The sequence below is a fragment of the Erythrolamprus reginae genome, chromosome 1, assembly GCF_031021105.1.
Source record: "Erythrolamprus reginae isolate rEryReg1 chromosome 1, rEryReg1.hap1, whole genome shotgun sequence".
Classification (NCBI taxonomy): Eukaryota; Metazoa; Chordata; class Lepidosauria; order Squamata; family Dipsadidae; genus Erythrolamprus; species Erythrolamprus reginae.
This window is the reverse complement of record NC_091950.1, coordinates 268,366,693-268,387,741: the sequence shown is the minus strand read 5'-3', so window position 1 is coordinate 268,387,741 and position 21,049 is coordinate 268,366,693. Positions and strand designations below refer to the sequence as shown.

The 21,049-nt window shown below is 37.9% G+C and overlaps 1 protein-coding gene across 2 annotated transcripts in view; it reads right to left on the bottom strand.

The window, feature by feature from the left end:
• Positions 1-20,757, bottom strand: part of ASAP2 (ArfGAP with SH3 domain, ankyrin repeat and PH domain 2) — a 131,499-nt gene extending 110,742 nt beyond the window's left edge. For both annotated transcript variants that reach the window (XM_070732959.1, XM_070732961.1), the window contains exon 1: positions 20,263-20,757. In XM_070732959.1, the coding sequence (XP_070589060.1) occupies positions 20,263-20,388 (126 nt within the window). In that variant the 5' untranslated portion in view covers positions 20,389-20,757. The remainder of the gene's footprint in view (positions 1-20,262) is intronic.
• Positions 20,758-21,049: the final 292 nt, after the last annotated feature.

Genomic DNA, 21,049 nt, shown 5'->3' with positions numbered 1-21,049 from the left:
GGGATCGTCGTAGGTGTGCGCGCCTGTTGCTGCGATATTTGGCTTCTGCGCATACTCAGCAAGCAAAATGTCACATGAGGATATTCTCCTGCATGAGATTTTGCAGATTTTTGTCAATTTCTTTGCTTCTGCGCATGCGCAGAAGCAAAAAACCGCCCAAAATCGGAAAAATATCACCCGCAAAAGCATCCTCACGTGAGCCGCTCCGGGTCCTTGGAGAGCAGTGGCATACAAGTCTAATAAATTGAATTCAATTGAATTGATTTCACTTCTTCGCATGCACAGAAGCCAAATCTCACATGTGCACGCATTAGGAGTGCTCCATAAAGGCAAAAATGTTGCAGTGCATCACATAATGCGATTGAGTTTTACATCTATGACCTACACCTTTCAGATTTCGCCAATTGCCTGCTTTCTTCCACCAAGTAGCAATGACATCTGATACCTCACCACAGGGTGGATAAAAATAGATTAAAAAACATTTATTTTTATCAAATTTATTTTAACAAAATGCTTTGGTAGTTAAAATCTATCTAAAGATGGTTTTCTATTTAAGATACGTTAATGATTTAGTTTATTCAGCATGAAATGGAGCTTAGTTATGTAGCATTTATTTATTTTTTTATTTGGATTTCTAGGCCACCCTTCTCCGTAGACTCAGGGTGGTTTCCAAAATAGGAATAAATACAAAAAGGTAGGGCATGACTGGTCACTGGGATTCATGGGGCAGAAGACGATTCCATAAGTAACCTGGTCCTAAGTCATGTAGGATTTTATAGGTCATAACCAACTCTTTAAATTGCATTCGGAGACCAATCAGTAGCCAATGCAACTTGCAGTATGGTGTTGAAATATGGGAATATCTTGAAAGGCCCATAATGGCTTGCGCGGCTGCCTCGGAGAGGGGCGGCATACAAATCTAATATATTATTATTATTATTATTATTATTATTATTATTATTATTATTATCATTATTATTATTATGTCAGTACAACACAGCAAACAAGATCACTATGCTAGATTTCGTATTTCATCACCAGTCGGGCGCTTCCCAAGCACCTAGGACTGCGTGATGTAGCGGCGAATTATGTTTGCCAATCCCAGTAAAGCGGCCTTTTGCAATTGACAGATGGAGATTTTGTCAGTTCCGATGGTTTTCAAATGTCCGCTGAGATCCTTTGGTACTGCGCCCAGCGTGCCAAGTACCACTGGGACCACTTCCACGGTCTTATGCCAGAGTCGTTGCAGCTCGATTTTTAGATCTTCGTATTTCACTAATTTCTCTAGCTGCTTCTCCTCAATTCTGCTGTCTCCTGGGATTGCGATGTCGATGATCCATACTTTCTTTTTCTCCACGATCACAATGTCTGGTATGTTATGCTTCAGAATTCGGTCAGTTTTGCTTGCTCATTTTCGACCACTTTTTCGGGCTTATGATCCCACCGGTTCTTTGCCACTGGTAAATGGTAGTTCCGGCACAAGTTCCAGTGGATCATCTGTGCCACAGCATCATGTCTATTATTATTATTATTATTATTATTATTATTATTATTATTATTATTATTATTATTATTATTATTATGAACTAACTGCAGTCTCTAGCCCCATGTAGAAGGCATTGCAGTAATAGAACCTTGAGGTGATCAAGGCATGAGTGACTGTGAGAAGAAGAGACTCCCTGTCCAGATAGGGCCACAACTGGTGCACCAGGCAAACCTGTGCAAACATCTCCCTTGCCACAGTCAAAAGGTGGTGTTCTAAATTCAGACTCCCAAGTTGTGGACCCTCTCTGAGGAGTCAAAAATTCTCTCCTCCCAGGGTAATGGATGGACAGATGGAATTGTCCTTGGGAGGCAAAACCACAGCCACTCCAACTTGTTGGGTTTGAGCCTGAGCCTGTTAACACCCATCCAAACCCTAACAGCCTCCAGACACCGGCACATCACCTCCACTGCTTCACTGAATTCACATGGGATGGAGATGTACAGTATAGTGTCATCAGCGTACTGATGGTAACTCATCCCATGTCGTCGGATATAGTATGAGGCTATATCAGCAGTGGGTTGCTCCCAGTTCAGCGAACCAATCGCGGCAGTGGTGGGAGGCTCCACCCACCCATTCGGGAGAGTTCTGCACATACGCAGAAGTGTCGTGAGCGTGTGTGTGAACTGGTAGCCAAGGGATTTAGAACTTACTACTGGGCTATACGTTCTGCAATATTTACATTTTTAATAAACTCATTCAAGCTCTACAAGCTGAGATAACTGCATTGATGCATTCACACCATTTCACAGTAACCATGAGATAAATCATAAAACAAAGTTCAGTAATATTCCTTTATCTCATAGTTTTTCAAATCTATGTACATTAAAAACTGTATGATTGTTTGAAGAGAAATGCATTTGTACTACCAGGCTCTAAGTGTGAGGAGGAATGGCAAGAAGTATAAATGAAAGTGAAATCTTCTAAGCAGCTTATAAATATAATATTAGAGAGCACCTGTCATTTCAAATCCATTATGGCAGTGCCTTTTAGTCCACTCACCTGCTGCCTGCTGCTAACACTGCTGCATCACCAACCGTCCCATTAAAGTGAATGGGACTGTCAGTGAGTCCATAGCGGGTCAGAGGAGGAGACTGCAGAGCAGAAATGACAGCTGGTCTTCAAAAAATATGATTTAAAACAAGTTGATTTAAATCAAGCCTTTTTACAAGTCGATTAAAATCAAATCCACCCTGCCTTACCATGTACATGTATACATCTGAACCAGACTCTGTTGTTTCTGTGTCATATAATATATGTGGGTATAGACATTTTTTAAATTTATATTGTTGTCATATTTATGTAGTCATATTTATTGGAAGTGGTGAGCCTTTCAGAGCTGTATGAAACAAAGTTTTAATTTAAAGTGACAATAACGTTATTCTAGGTCCAAACCTACTTACTATGGTGTAAGATTGAAATATAAATATCCAACCCTTCATTGTTATTCTGAGCTTAAGGGCAAGCAAATTGAATTTGCTGCTCACCTTGACTACTAAGAGTCTTCATTGAATCAATATACACAGAAAATAAAAAGTTGTTGGGTAGGGAATGCTGTACATAGTAGGTTTGCTTTTCATTGCTAGATACCTTTCAAGTCAAAGAATACTGGTGGCTTTATAAGATTTAATAAGAATTATTTGAAAGGGCAATTAAAAAGCAAGCCAATTAAAGTTTACAAAAATATGGTTTATAATAACTTTAACGGAGGAACATGATGGAAATTTACTTTATTCCCATGGTTTAGCCAAGTGGATTTGTAAGGGAAAATGTTTTATATATTCCAGGAGCCAACTTTTTTTTTAAGTATAGAGGTTAATTTTACTTGTAGTATGTCTTAGAATGAGAGCAAAGTCTAACAGAAGAAAGGTGGACTGGCTGGGAGAGCTCTTTCGTCACATAGTAGATTAAGTCTGTCTTTTGATTCAGAATCTGTGGTCAGGCGAAGAAGAGAGATAACGCTCACTAAGTAAGTTATCTGATGACTTAAAGCTCATTTGTTGCTGCGAAACTAAATCTAACCCAGCACAGTGGTACCTCTACTTAATTCGTTCCATGACCAGGTTCTTAAGTAGAAAAGTTTGTAAGCAGAACCAATTTTCCCATAAGAATCAATGTAAAAGCAAATAATGTGTGCAAACCCACTAGGAAAGAAATAAAAGCTTGGAATTTGGGTGGGAGGAGGAGGAGGAAGAAGAGAAGGAGGACAGTCACTGCCCAGAGTGAAGGGAGTGTTTCTTTTCTCTGGGCGCTGGCAGAGGTTTATTCCCTCTCCAACTGTCCAGAGAAAGGAAAATGCATTGTTTGCTCTGGACTGCCAAAGCCTCCTTAAGCGCCACCAAAAGGCTCCTCTGGCAGCCCAGAAGAGCCCGAGATGACCGGGATTAAAGGGGGGAATGGTAGGAAACTGGCCAGGCCTTCGTGCCACTCTCAAATTTCCAATTAAATATTTATCTTCTTTATCAAATTTATTTGGCAAAATACCTAACAAAAAGACCTCTGGTTTTAATTCTAACTTTTGTTATAACATTTTTTCAATCCATGTTTTAGTCCAAAATACTTTTGCTTCTGCACATGTTCACCACATGTGATAGAAAGATCCTGGTATTTGTTGACATTTCCAACATTTCATAGTCTTGTCCTTGAACATTTTAGCAATTCTTTCTGTTGACATGTGCCATCTGTAAAACATTTTGTATGAATTTACTTTGTAGGCTGTTGCCATAGTCAATTTATAATTCCTTTCCCAAAGTTGTTTCCATTTGTCTAGCTGTATTGTGTACCCAAAGTTTTGTGCCTATTTAACCATAGTGTCTTTTACTTATTTAAATTCTAACTCGACATGTAACAAAAATTATATAATTTCTTAACCAAATTTTCATCTACACCTAGTAATATTTCGTAGCTCAGTCTTTTTCAACATAATATTCTCTGCCTTCCTATCTTTTTCATATCTCATTTGGCTTTGTAGTCTCATAAACCAATCCATTATAATTCCTTGTTCCTCTAGTTCCTGGATCAATTTCCATTCATCTGTCAAAATGTCCTTATATCGTGGGTATATTCTGCCAGTTCACTAAGTTTAGATGGGTTAATGTTTCTACTATTGATATCCAACTAGGTATGCTCATATAGTATTTCCCTTTTATTTTTTCACATACTAAGTATAATGAATTCCTAATATAATGTCACAGGAAAGAGTAGGCAACTACTACTAATCTTTCCTATTCACTCTGTAAATCATTCTGGCTTCTCCCTTAATTTTGTTTCAAACTTTCCGGTTTTGTTTCTGCCAAATTCCAGCTAATCTGAAATGATTTGGCAGAACTTCCGGAGCAAATGATTAGTTCAAAGTTCAAAACAAAAGATATTTTCTGTCTCAAGTACATACATACTCTTGCCATTACAGAATAGCAAGTCAAGCCATAATCAGCACTGAGCAGCAACAACTTTTACTAAAAGAACTTCCCAGTCTAACAGTTCGCCTGAACAATGAAAAAAGTTAAATTTGTTTGTTTGTTTGTTTAACAAATCTATATAATGACCCAACTCACACATTGTTGACTCTGGGCAGCTTCCAACATTTAAAAAATCTACCACATAATAAAACTCATTTAAAAAAAACCAAAACACTCCACTTCTCATGGCAGCAATGCAATCAGATTAGCCATTTGATTAGCTCCTTCGCCAGGCCTGCTGACAAAACCATGGTTTTTGTGGTTCACCACATATGCTTTACAACTGAGCTAAGATGGTTTCTTGCCGCTGAAAATGATGGCAGCAGATGTTAGGTAAGGTAATTTGAAAAAGGACTGAAATTTTAACAGATGTGATCGAATATTATTTGACAGGCCTCTTTAACAAAGCATTATCCTCTTTTCCGGTTATACTACCAATAGCTGTCCTGTATTGTAAAAACAACATTTATGAAAACATTTATTGATTTTTTGGGGGGGGGGGGATCACTACTTTTATAAACCAGTTCCGTAACTTTGGAATTGTTACTGTATTATTGCAGGACGTTTATTGTACTTAATATTATTTTCAAAATTAATTATCATTGTACATATACTGTATAGCTAGAAACTCATAATGCTATTATCTTTCAGGTAAGCAGGATTATTTATTTATTTATTTATTTATTTATTTATTTATTTATTTATTGTGCCGCCCTTCTCCTTAGACTCAGGGCGGCTTACAACATGTTAGCAATAGCACTTTTTAAGCAAGCCAGCATATTGCCCCCACAATCCAGGTCCTCATTTTACCCACCTCGGAAGGATGGAAGGTTGAGTAATCCTTGAGCGGGTGATGAGATTTCAACCGCTGACCTACAGATCTACAGTCAGCTTCAGTGGCCTGCAGTGCAGCACTCTACCTGCTGCGCCACCTCGGCTCATAAATTATAATATGCAAAATACAGAATTAAAATCAGAACAAATACATATTAATAATTAATATATAAAGGCAAATTAAATTAAAGGCATGAGTTCAAAAAACCTGGAGGAAATATTTCATATATCTAATTTCCACTAACATCCTTTAGCATATCTCTCCAAAATTTTTTAGACCCTCTTTGCTCCTACCACATCTGACTTTTCTCTTAAACTTTTCACCTCTCTTTTTCTCAGGCTCTTATCAATGTAAATTAGTCATGATCTTCTCAATCTTGCCATTCCTCTCAACTCACTCATTCAATTTGCCTTAATATACAGTGATGCCTCATCTTACGAACTTAATTGGTTCCAGGATGAGGTTTGTAAGGTGAAAAGTTTGTAAGATGAAACAATGTTTCCCATAGGAATCAATGGAAAAGCGATTAATGCATGCAAGCCCAAAACTCACCCCTTTTGCCAGCCAAAGCGCCCATTTTTGCGCTGGTGGGATTCCCCTGCAGGGATTCCCCTGCAGCATCGCAAAAACACGGAAGTTCAGAGGTGGGGTTTCCCATGGAGGGGAGCCTCAGGGGCATCCCAGCAGCACAAAAACGGGTGCTTCGCTGGCAACAGAAGGCCGGAGGCAGGGCATCCCAGTGGCGGTGGTTTGGGTTTGTAAGATGAAAATAGTTTGGAAGAAGAGGCAAAAAAATCTTAAACCCCGGGTTTGTATCTCAAAAAGTTTGTATGACGAGGGGTTTGCAAGACAAGGTATCAATGTATTTGCTTTGTAATGCAATGATTTATTCCCTTTATATGAACAAAACACCTCATATACAAGTGCACAAAGTCTTCAACTTATAATAGTTGTTTAGCATTTGTAGTTTCCACAAGCTTGGAAAGGATGCTTTATGGCCCGTATTTTTTGGCCCGTATTTTTGGCCAGTGTACAATGTTTTACCATTCCCTACATCAGGGCTGTCAAACGGGGCAGATGCGTCACGCACTGGCCACACCCATTTTAGCGAAGGGTGGGAAAATCCCATTACGTCATGTGACGCCACCGTGATAACGTGAGTTTAACACCCCTGCCCTACATGGTCAGGTGATTGCATTTTGGGCACTTGGCAACCCGTTTGCATTTTCAACCAGTTGCCAGCTACCTAGTGACCATGATATGCTCACCATTTGCAACCTTTTCTGGTGGCTTCCCCAGAAAGTCAGTGGGGCACTATTTGGAATGTTCCCTTTTATGGAGTCTTCCCAAAAAGGAGCAACACTCTTGTATGTGCACTTTTCTTTTCATCTGTAATTCTTCGCACTGTTGCAAGCAGCTTTCACTTCCTCTTTCCTTAAATCCACTTTCCCTCCATTCTGTTGGAAAACTAATTAGCTGTCTTCTGCTTCCATATTTTTTCATACAGGATTCATTCTTTCTCTTTCTATATAGTTGTTATACCGTCACTCTAGTTTATTCCATTTTGCTGCTTTTTAATATATTTATTTTTTTCTCAATATTTTCACAAGTGGACACTTCAGACAAACCCAAGTAATGTGCTGAAGCAATGCGCTTCCACCTCAGTGAGATGCCTCACCATGAACTAAATGTAGAGTTTGAGAATATTCCTCTTGGTTACACTAGAGCAGTGTTTCTCAATTATTTTCTGTTACGTCCCCCCCTAGGAAGAAGGAAACATTTTGCACGCCCCCAACTCTTCGCCGGGACAATTGTTTGCCATATTCAGCACGTTTTCGCTGAAAAAACTCAAGTGGCTTATCAGCGTGATTGGGGTGCAATGTGTTCAAGTGACGCCTTAATTTATTTGGCTTCATGCTGTCCGCTGCCAACATTTTTAGACATAGTCAACATACCGGTCTTTCATTGTCTCTTAGTCATAGTGAAGCCAAGTGTTGCATATACTTCGTCATATTTCCTCATCATAGCTTTCGGGAAACTTACATTTGTTTCATTAGCTCTGTCTCTCTCCTCCTTTCTTTTCATCCCTGTTAAAATATTTTTCCATGGTATCTCTTAAGGGTTTGTTATCTGCACTTCATATCTCCTGCTGTGTGCTGTGTGCTATTGTTTGATGCAAAAAATCCCTACTCCCTGTGGCAAAAAAAAAAAGCACGTTCCCTGGGGTCATGCACCCCCTGGCATCGGTCCCCCCCCAGGGGGGGTTGCCCCACTATTTCAGAAACACTGCGCTTGAGGAAACATTGTCCTTCAGAGAACATCTCAAGAAGATTGCAGCCAAACTGCGATCAAGAAATAGCATCCTGCAAAAGCTGTATGGTCTATCTGGGGTTCCTCAGCTTCAACTTTATGATCCTCAGCTCTTGGCTTCATCTTTTCAGCAGCAGCATACTGTTCCCAGTCTAGATAAATAGTAGCCATACCAGACCAATCCACACAGCTTAATCATTCATTCATTCATTCATTCATTCATTTATTGGATTTGTATGCAGCCCCTCTCCGTGGACTCGGGGCGGCTAACAACAGTGATAAAAACAGCATGTAACAATCCAATACTAAAACAACTAAAAAACCCTTATTTATAAAACCAAACATACATACAAACATACCATGCATAAATTGTAGAGGCCTAGGGGGAAAGCATATCTCAGTTCCCCCATGCCTGATGGCAGAGGTGGGTTTTAAGGAGCTTACGAAAGGCGAGGAGGGTTGGGGGCAATTCTAATCTCTGGGGGGAGTTGGTTCCAGAGTGCCGGGGCCGCCACAGACCCTTTCCCTGGGTCCCACCAAACGACATTGTTTAGTCGACGGGACCCAGAGAAGGCCAACTCTGTGCGACCTAACTGGTCGCTGGGATTCGTGCGGCAGAAGGCGGTCCTGGAGATAATCTGGTCCGATGCCATGAAGGGCTTTATAGGTCATAACCAACACTTTGAATTGTGACTGGAAACTGATCGGCAACCAATGCAGACTGCGCGATCTGAAGTGTCCGAGCACTTTTCAACGGTAGCCCCATGTAGAGAGCATTACAGTAGTCGAGCCTCGAGGTGATGAGGGCATGAGTGACTGTGAGCAGTGACCCCCGGTCATATTGGACACAATAAGATCTACCCCCACTTTCTGATCAGTTTTTAGCCATATTCCTTGACATCTATGAAAACGCTCTGCTCCAAGAGTAAAAGAAAATACCTTATTTTTCAGCATATGACACACTTCACCTCCAAAATAGAGGGTGGTTGGTGCATCTTATACACCAAATATAGCCATTTTTTGCCTCCTGAAGCCCTGCCTAGATGAAAATAGGTTCACAGACAGTTTGGGAGATCTGCAGAGTGCTCCTGGATGCTGGGGGAGGGCAAAAACATTTTTTCTTATTTGCATCTTTTAAATCTTGGTGGGTCTTATACACCTAAAAATATGGTAATTTAAAATATCCACCTGTCAATATCACTGATGCTATAAACAACAAGCTTTGTTCTAGAAACAAACAGAAATTTATTGGATAACAACTGCACTTTGCTTGAAGTCTGGATGCAGAAGAGTCCTCTACTGCTTCTCCAATGTTACGCCTTTTCATGTTTCACAGGTAAACGAAAATAATTCAATCTACCTGTAAAACGTGGTTATTCTTTAATAGGATTAAGACTCAACATGTGCTATTCTTCTCCATAAATGGGGAAAGTGGATATCAGGCAAACCTCAGAGAGTTTCTGTATGCAACTGCATTATATATTAACTATATAAAATATAAATGGTCAATCTTTGAATTTGTAAACACAGTAAAGAGTTCCCTATTTGTTCATTGAGAATGTAATTCTGATGTGCTTTTTAACATTTTTGCCACATGTTACATAAATAACATTTCTCAAACCTACTCATTATAGTACCAGGAAAAAAGTCTATATATTCAGCATTTTGGGTAATCTGTTTTATTTATTTAGAAAACTGTGATTCAAGGTAGTATAATTGAATAAAAACCAATTAAAAACTCAATAATTATAGGTTACCATAAGACAAAAAATAAACCAAAATCCACACCCAACATGTGAAATGACATATTTCTGAACTGAGCCAGACACGGAATCCCAGAAAATGAGCTTGTCAATTATCCTGCTCCAGTACTTGGGAGAAAGCAGGATTTCAATGCTTTGTAGAAGGACAGCAGATTTTTCCTTTTATCCTCTCTATCTTTCATTATAAACAATGCAATAAATCACGATTTTAGATTTATATTCATTCCTTTGCTACAAATAAGCTAAGTATTTGAAACAGACCCCTTTAATGTAGGTGTTCTCCAGTTACTATTCTCAAACATGGTTGAATTTCTGAATGGTTCAATAACTTTTTCTGAATTTCCCCATCATTTCACACCTTACAAAGTATTTTTCATCAGACTGCATTCCCCTAAAACTCATCACTGATTCTTCCATTATCAATATTCACTGGAGTGTGATAGGCTATTATTACTAACCTGTGGATTAGTTTTTAATACAATTTTATTAAATAAGTTTTCAACAGAATAAAATAGTACAGATATTTAATTACAGGGAAAAGTAATTTTTTTTTAAAAATACAAATAAAAAACTGATAAAGAAGTCGTTTCCGATCATCTTAACAGTAGTTGTAAGAGCAATTATATTTTACCCTCTTTCTTCCCTCCACAATCTACTCTTTCTAATAATCAAATCCATAATTCACCAATTCACGTCTTTTTAAACCCACATAAGGAGGTTTCCAATCACTAATAAATGTAATTGTTGATCTTTCTCTCAGCAAACAAGTTAATTTTGCCATCTCTGCTAGTTGCATCATCACCAATCATTCCGCCACTGTGAATATTTCAGAATCTTCTCATTTTTGCACATAGAGTAGTCTTGCAGCTGTAAACTAATATGTAGATTTCTATTTTCATACAAGGAACAATCTATAGTCCTCGATTTAAGACCTCAATGAAGCCCCAAATTTCTATTACTAAGCAAGACAGTTGTTAGGTGGGTTTTGCCCCATTTTACAACATCTTGCCAGTTGTTAAATGAGTCAATGAAGTTGTTAAGTTAGTAACACAGTTGTTCAAAGAATCTGGCTTCTCCACTGAATTTTGTCAGAAGATTGCAAAAGATAATCACATGACCCTGGGACAGAGCAACAGTCATAAATACATGCCAGTTGCCAAGCATTTGAATTTTGCCATGTGACCACAGGCATGCTGCAGTGGTCATAAGTGTGAAAACGGGTCATGAGTCACATTTTTCAGTACCATAACCTTAATGGTCACTAAGTGAATGATTTAGGACAATGTGTATATGATATTAATTCATATTTCTGATATTCATTTTACCTTTTTCATTGTTAATTCAATAATAGTTAAATTTCAGGAATTGCTCCAGTCTTGTTCTACACATTATAAAAAGCCCCAGTGAAGGCATCAATTCAACTCAATAAGATCAGATCTTCATCATTCAGATCTATTGCTTCCTTGCCATTAGTTTGTCAGACTTCCAACATACTATTCTTATTTCATGCACTAAGTGATATTATTTTCCGTTCACTCTTCTTACATTCCAAACAGAAATCTCATATTTGACATACACATGTCCTCCACTGATAATCATAACTCTGGTCAACTAAAGTTTTTAATAATAAGGAAACAATTTTATCTGCTGAAACATTTTTGCTGCTGAACAATTATACAGTATTCCATTTACTAAAGAAGTCGATCTCATACAAATTAAAAGAGGTTTGAAAACTCTAATTGGAGTAGTCTTTTGTGTATTATGAATCTTTATATCCACAGAACAAAACTGTATCAAATAAGTTTGGCTATGCTCTATATATTGTAATTGAGGGAGGAGAACCTAAAAGACTGATCTACACATTGTAAGGAAATTTTCAATCTTCTGCTTTTGTTAAAATAATCTTATCTACTGATAGGGGTTAAAATTATTAATGAATGTACATTGTTTGATAAGTGAGCTTCTTCAAATTAGATTTCAATAGTAGCTTCAAATAAAATGAAACAAAAAATAAACAATCAACAGTTTTAATGGAAAATGAATAGTAGCAAGAAGCACTTAATAAAGTTTATTCTGATTTCATGCTCCCATGGTCTATGTTTTAATTTTGGGAGGATGGAGGGGTTGCTATAATTCAGATATGAACACTAAAGATTTAGCTGTAAGCATTGTCATTAAAGAAATATGATTGCTTATAAGAATTATAACATTTGCACAGATGCACTTGATATTACTAGAAAATTTTGGGAAATATTTTTGTTATTAATTATGAATTGTATCCCGACTCTTGTAAATTACAAAAGAATACAGTTTCAACTACAGGTACTCTTCAACTTACAACTGGATGCTTAGCTATCTTTCCAAGTTACAATTGACTGCCCCTACAAAAAGACTTACAACCTGGTTTTGACATTGCCCAACCTCTGCAGTCATGTGATACATTATGGGCACTTGTAGCACCCCAGTCACATGACTAAAATTAAGACAGTTTTGCCTGATGCAATATTATTTACAGTTTCTGGCAAAACCAGCCATAGAGAAAAAGAGGTTCACAAAACCACTGCCATGTTCATTTAATAACTAACCATAAAAAAATTAATAACATTGGGTCTGGTTTGGTTACAGGGCGACGACCAATGCTGCAGTTTAATAATGACATTGTATCAAATAAGTAGAAGCAAATCCTATCTACCTTATTCTGCTGTTATCACGGAGAGGGGCGGCATATAAGTCCAATAAATAAATAAATAAACAAACAAACAGCATCCGAGTAAATCACTTCAGATTAGCCAATGTGTCAGTGTTAGAACACATGGCTCCACTCTCCATAAGTTTGTTACAATATTCATTCTGGCAGTTTGCAATGATGCAAAGCTCACAACCAGCTATAACTTTCTTTCTTTCTTTCTTTCTCTCTTTTTTCTCTCTTTCTTTCTTTCTTTCTCTCTTTCTTTCTCTCTCTTCATTCTAAACCCCTTTACTAAACCCCTTTACAATTCTGCGCATGCACAGAAGTGTGCCAAGTGGATGGGCAGAGCCTCCTACCACCAGCACTACGGGTTCTAAGAACCGGGCTAAACTGGGAACAACCACCACACATACATACATACATACATACATACATACATACATACATACATACATACATACATACAGTACAGGAATTAATTCCTTCACAAAATACATGGAAGGATTACACCTATGCAAATCAAAGCAAGTGGTGAAGACAGACTATTTTCAAATGTAATGCTAGTTAGGATTTTTAAATCACAATTTGATGAACAAGATATCAGAGTCTGGTTTGCCCATACTACACTATCAGTTGACTGTTGCTTTGAAATATGTGAGCCATTCACAGTTAACAGAAGTGGGATATAAACCTACAGAAATAGCTTCATTTTCAAAGTGAAGTAGGCTGTGAAGGAGAACCTTTTTCATGTGAAAACAGCATCTTGATCACCCATCTGTTTTGGAAAACTATCAATACACTAAAAATATTTATGAATATGGCAGTTGTGTTTAAAGTCAGCATGAAATTGACTTTTGAATAGAATTTATTGTAGTTTATTGTGAACACACACTATGCAAAGCCACAGTGAAACTGCAAGCCTGCCACAGACCAACACATACATACACACACAACTACTAAACATTATAGTCTAAATTGTTCATGTTATACTACTACTACATAAATTTCTAACAATTAAATAGCTAATATTAAACTTGTCCCAAAGTTAAATTAATAAAACTGATTCAGAAAAACTTGTATCAACAGAAAATAATCCTGAATTTTAACCCTTTAAAAAATAAAAACATTAGAAGAAAATTCCTATATACAAATTCTGTCTTATGGTACAAACCTAGTTTTTTGTGGCATTCCAAAATACAGTAATTTGTTTCAGCTAAAGTTTCCCTAGAATCCAGAAACTATCTAGAGAAATTTGGAGTATGTAAGAGCTGCAGTGAGGAAAGAAAATTGGAATATTTTGCTTTATGAGTAAAAACCTATTTATGATAGTGGCAACTACTGTATGTGATCCATCAAAAATCAAGAGGCTTTTAGTATTTTGTGGCTGAAAAATGATCAGGCTTTGCTATTTTACAGATTACCTCAAGCAAAACAGATTACTGTATTGCTTTTCTTTTCCTTTTATACAACTGCTAATACTACTTGGAAACACCACCAGTTTCCCAAATTTTAATAGAACACTGCGCAGTTGCATTGTTGACCTTTTAATACACTAAATATAAATACCTGTACTAAAATACATGTATATCTCTTCAGTCATCAGCATTAACATAAAATCCAATCTACACTCATCTAAGAATGTTCACATTATTTCTCTTTTACCTATTGTTGCTCACAGAAAATATAACCATATTTAAAATAATTTCCACTTCTCTATTCCAAATGTGATCACACACAACAGCCAGTACTGGCATTAGGAATACTATTACAAATTATAATACACAGTGGATTATGGGGTGACAGTCCCAGAGAGATTACATAATTATTTCCACAAATGGTATGGGTAGGATGTATTTCTCCTCAAAGGAAATAAGAATAAAATACTGACTTATTCAATTTTAAGAGTACATTTAAGTGAAAAATAAATGATGATGAAATATTTATAGGTTCCAAAGATAGGTTGTAATTTTCAGAGAGGGGCGGTATACAAGTCTAAAAAATTATTATTATTATTATTATTGTTGTTGTTGTTGTTGTTGGTGATGGTGTTGTTGTTATTAATATTATTATTATTATTATTATTATTATTATTATTATTATTTATATTTATACTTATTTTATTACACCATTCTGTAACGATTTCTATTTGGTGTAACATCAAATAATTTTCTTCTGATCTTGCAATGATTCATGAAATATATCTTAAAAGTTTCACAAACAACAAAAATATCATTACTTTTACGGAATTGATCACCATTATTATGGATTTTGTAAAGAGTAGTTATTGATATATTCTGAAATGTAAAATTCCAATACAAGACAATACAATAAGGGAAAAATGATAGAATATTGCAAAAATATTTAAATTTTTATATCTTAATTGCAGAGATGTTTTAAAACAATTAAAAGAAATAACCATTTAAAAACATCTCTCCCCAACTAAGACACAAATATTTAATGCCGTTCATTTGGTATGTAAGATTATTTTATTTGATGTGCCCCCATTTAGTGTCTGCAATGCTACCCTATTCTTGAGATGTTTACCCTGATTTTGAGATCATCCTTCAAAAACACTTACGTATGTTACCTATTTATTCTGCTGATGGGCATGTGCTATTCCAATCCAGAAAGACTCAGATTAGATTTTTATTCATACTTCTAGATATCAAACAACTAGCCATCTCTTTTAAAAAATAACTATATTCAGATTTCCCACTACCTACCTCTAGCAAAATCGAGGGGAAAAATAGTCTGATAAACCAACTGTATTCTAAATTATAAAGTACTGTTTCACATTTGCAAACATCCTAACACACACAATTCAGATATTATGTCTGTAAATTAGTGGGTGTGAGATTAAATGGACTCCAGAGGATGGTAGAGGACTGTAAGGCTTGGAGGAATGTTGTCCATGAGGTCGCGATGGGTTGGACATGACTTCACAACTAACAACAATAACAAAAATAGTGTTGCAGATTAAACAGAGTTGATTAGCGTTTTAACAACTCCTCTCCTTCTGAGTAACTTGATCAACAGGTTTTGCCATTTACATGCAGCAAAATCTTAACTGATCACCTCACCTAGGATCAGAAAGGAATCCCCTCCAGGACAAATGCAATCTTACTACTGCAAATATTCTCTAATGGTTTGGGTTTGATTTACAAACTTTGAAGTAGAGAAAACGCCTGTTTACTGTACAACATACTTTTTATAATGAAGTGAGACAATGGAAAACGTTTCACAAAGACATTTTACGTCTTAGTTCAGAAAACTATGTAGGATTACTGCTAAATGTAGTTATTCCATAAATATATTTTTTAAATTGTTTGTAAGTTAGAAATGGTTTCATAGTTAGAACAAGTCATAAAAAAATAATTTTCAAGAAATTTTAGAGCAGCTTCAAATCTGGAACAGGTTGAGCTCAAAATGGAGCAATTTTGAACATAAACCACTCCCAGAATCACTGAACACTGGACAACATCAAACAGTTGTTTTTTACTTGAACCAGAATGCTTTATACTCAAGTCATTTATAATACAAAGGATTTTCCATACCACTTCACTAGAACATGTTCAAAATTTAGTAATAAAATCTTATGATTATTAATTTATATGAAAAATAATACTATTAAAGCAACAGGTTTTTACTATTTTTATTTATTTTTTCTTACTAACATGTAAATACTAATACTAAAATTTTAGTCAAATTACTTCTTTCTGTAAGTAGATAATAAGAGTCACCTAATTACAGAAGGGCGACGGAAGCAATTTTAGAAATGGAACAAAAACATGTTTTTATTGTCTCAAATTATTAACACTGAAGCAGTTAAAATTGATAAAACTCAATTCAAAAGAGTTCATTAGTGTTCAATACAGACAAGAAATCTTTTGGGCCATCACGATGAATTATCCCCACTTGTAAAAAATAGACCTTCAGTCATCAGACATCAGACATATCTAAAGTTTCTATTATTTTAGTGACTCATATAGTAGTCTAATTACTATTTTAAAAAAAGGTCTGTGAAGTTAGTCTGGCTGGCAAGTCCTTGTTGTACACAAACAAGCATCATGCAAAATCAGATCCAGATAATAGACTACCACTTCCTTTTTGCAAGAATGACAGCCATGTCTGATGACATCTCCACAGATTTTATTTAAAGAGGATTAGAGCTGCAAATGCTGCAAATGGTAATATGTATCATAGAAAAATGGGGGGCAGAACGAACTACTTTTTAAATAATAGCAGCGTAGATGGATTTTTAATGTAAACAGAGTTTAATGAAGCCATTTCAGAACTTCTCTTAAAGCAATTCAGAATATTGGTCTTCATTATAAAGAAAGCAATACTAGCAGATACTCCTATACCAATTTATGAAATTTAACATACTCTGAATGATTCTTAGTGAACAATTCTTAGCAGATTAGTGGAATATTGATAGTTTTATCACCCTCGCTTATTATGTCAAAGATGATGTGCATGTATAACAATTATCTTTCTCTATCAAGTATCCAAAATCAAGAGATTTTGAGGCAAGAAACTCTGTCCTGCTTTGAAATCCACTTTCAGAACAATTTATTTATTTGTTTATTTATTTATTTATTTTGGGGGTTTATATGCCACCTCTCTCTGCAGACTCTCTGCAAGAAACAGCTGACAAAGAATCAAGTATATTTCAATATTTGTTTTTGCTTGCTTTCTTGCTTGTTTAAATTATCTGCTTTCCTATTTATAATTATAGGGTTTTTTGCATTTTAAGCTATCACAACCACACTAAGCATTCACATTTACCTCACCAAAACTGAGAATGACGCTCATTCACAAATCAGGATGTCCCGGTGTCTGACTCATAAGATTAAAAAAAGAAATCCCATGATTGAAGTGGTAATTCAAATGCATTTCTTCTCTACAGTACTTTTTCATGTTTTCATCTTTTATTATTTAAACCACGAAAAAGCTCTTGCTGGTAAGGGCATGAAAGATAATCCAACCATAAGATTCCCTATAAGTATTATTCCTGTATTTCCAGTTTTAGACAGTATTTTAGAAAATGTATCTTGAACTTTAATAGCATACACAGGAGATTTTTACAGAAATATAACTATCATGTGTTAAAGAATGATAGGCAAATAGCACTTCTAAAAAATAAGCATAAATTCTACAAACTTTTTAAATTAAAGCACTATTGTTCTGTGGAAAATTCAAAATACAGGATAGCATAAGAGTTATTTATGGAATTGATACATGAAAAGATTCTGTCATAAAATATAAGAGTTTATTTAAAAATTATCTTTGGATGTCTTCCAACATTGCTTCAATGTTCACCAGAGACTTCCATGGATTCAGGAGAAATGGCATGCTTGTTTACAAAAGCTTAAGCAGGAAATGGATTAAACAGTATGTTGGCCATTCCAAATATTTCTTCCATCTTATATCTATTCACTTTCAGACAATCTGAGAGAAAGAGTTAATGGATATCTGTACGGAGAGGTGGGACTTTCAAATACAGTACCAAGTTACTCTTGCTTCACAGCACATCTACTTAAATGCCTATATAGACCTATGCATGTCTACTTAAAAATAACTTTCACTTTATTCCATGCAGATTTATGTAAGAGAAATATCCACTGTGTTTAACTGCAGCATCAGACATTGGAAATTCATGCTAATTTTTAAATGGTAGAGACAAACCTTTCCTAAAGACTGCTTTGTATTTCTTAAGATCTTAACAACATACACATTGGGGAAAAAAAGTTGAAGAACTAATTAGGGTACCAGAGCTGAAGAGGTAAACAGTAATTCTACAACTATCATATGCACAAACTAGCTTCTTTTAAAATGCCAGGCACTAGTATATGAGCTCACCATAACAAATTACACATCAATTTACAATATAATGAATACTGATGAAGCAAGTCTAAAGAGACCAAGTACTGTACTCAGTTTAAAAAAATGCAAAACAACTTCATACTTTATTTATATCAAAGAGGTACAAGTACTGTCAATAATATTTGGATAAGTTTCAAAATGTTCTATGTTTCTAATTAACAGAGGGGGGAGGTAGTACTGTATATTGTGTTAATCCAAGCAAATAAAGGAAAAACTTGCAACTTACATAAAATGTTGAAAATAATACTTTAAAAAAAAAAATCTGACACAGGCTCACAAAGAATTCCCAACTAAGATTTAACATTTTTTACCCTGTTTCAGAATAGATACACTTTTTTTTGTGAGGGCTGGTATGAACAAAAGCAGAGTCCAAAAATCAAATCTGCCTTTAAAAACACCATGCATGCAATATCCACTTTTCTTTTGTCTGAAGGGGAAGACTTAAAACCAAGAGCCAGGGTCTCCCAACTTTTACTAAGAGGGGAATGGTGTAGATTTTGTGATGTCAGCAAAAGAGAAGCATGAAGGAACAGTTGTTGCTTTGGTAAAAATAAAATTAAAAAAATAAAAACCAACCCCAAAGCTGATGTTTGTTAGTGGTCAGGGACTCCAGGCCCTTTGTTTAGAAATAGATGCCTTCCCATTCCTGAAGGAAGGGTGCCACTCAAAGATAATGGAGAGGAATGAACAGTGAAAAGGGCGAAAGAAAGATAAAGCCCCTACACTCTGGAAACGTTTAACTTTACATTTTGTTTGCTCAAAAATAAGCCCCCTTTGGTTCAGTGTAAGGGGAGGGAGTCCCCTCTAAAAGAACCAGGCACAGCATGGTGGCTCTTAGAGGACCCTCATTTGGAGAAGAAGAAAAAAGTACATCCCGCTGCACAAACTCCTCAATTTCACAATGATCCAAAAACACACTGAAGGAAAGTAACTACGGACTAGTTGTTTCGTCAGCGGCTCTTCCCGCCCTCTCCCGCAGAGAAGCTGCAATCTTTACAAGGCACAGTTAAGGTGCCTCCGATAGCTTCGCGCCTTCTCTCCCCCCCCACATATTCGCCCTCTCTCCCTCGACGGTTTATTCATTCATTTGGATTTATACTCCGACCCCATTAACAGAAGACAGGTTGAAATGGTGGTGTTGGGGGGCGGGAAAGATGTGCAAATACAGGTGGTTCCACACCGCCCGCCCCCACCTCCTTGGAAAGGCCGAGGGAAGCCCAGCCATTGTGGCAGGAAATCTATTAGCAGGGTTGGAGCTGCGGGGTTTTAGGAAAGCCGAGACGGGATTTTGCTGAGAGGAGGAAAGAAGCGCCAGAGAGAGAGAGAGAGATTGAGATAGGGGGGAATTCCGCACCACCCAAAAATAAATAAATAAAGGAAAGGGGGGGGGGATATATATATCAAAAAAGGCGGGCAAAAAAAGGGGTAGCAGGAAAAAAGCCGCGCGAAGCGTCTTCCCAACTGGACCCAATCTCCCTCCCATAAAAAAAAAAAGGCTACAAGGGGGGAGCTGAACTGGGCACGAAGCCCCCTTTGTGCCAGAAAGACGCAGGTCTGGGGAGGGGGGGGGAAGAGAGAGAGAGGGAAGCCGGGCACGGCTGGAAGCTCCGCTCCTCCATCTTCCAAGCCAGTTTCTCTTCCCCGCTCAGACCGAGCTAACCCAGCCGAGCGGGCAGGCGAGCAAGCGAGCCGCCTTTTGCAGGCCGGGCGGAGGGGCAGGGCTGAGCAAGGGCTGGGCTCTCCGCGGCTGCCCCCGCTTGGCGACTCCCCCGGCTCACCTCCTCGATGGCCGTCACGGTGTTCCGGCACTGAACCATCCGGGTGGTGAAGTTGGAAGCGGTGGGCGACTTGTAATCCTCATTGGTCTCGGACACGAATTCCGACACGGAGATCTGGTCCGGCATGGCGGGGAGGGAGGGAAAGGAAGGAAGGGAAGGGAAGAGTAAGGAAAGCGGCGGCGGCGGCGGCGGGGCGGCTCCAGGAGAGGAGGGGACGGGGAAAAGGGATTGGAAAAGGCGGCGAGCGAGAGGCAGGCAGGCAGGCAAGCGGGAGGGGGAGCCTCCCCGCCTTACATCGTTCAACAACCCCGCCGCCGCCGCTACCGCTGCAGGGCTTTCCTCCTTGCAAGCTAAGCAGCGTTCGAAGGGGCGATTATTGTGACCTACACACACAGGCAGGCAACCCGCACAGACACACACGGAAATGCCCTAGTTTTGCGGAGGGAGAGAGCGAGCGAGCAAGCGAGCCGCCCTGCCTTCTAACCACGCACACGCGGGGAGGGACGGGTGGGAAGGTGAAGCCAAACCAGCACTCCTCCCACAATCACCCACTGGGGGGGGGATAGCCCGACGCAGCGCCCGCCCCTCCGAAGGCAGGTTGGACGCCCTGTTTCGGAACCGGGCGGGGAGGTGGAAAGAACCCGGTGTTGTGTGTGTGTGTGTAGTGTGTGTGTTTGGGGAAAGGGGATTTGCAGTCTCGGACCCTTGGTGCTCTGGCAACAATGCCAACAAGGCCCGGCTCTGCCCCCTCCCCTTTTCAAAACCGTCTTGCAAGGTAGGGCAGGTT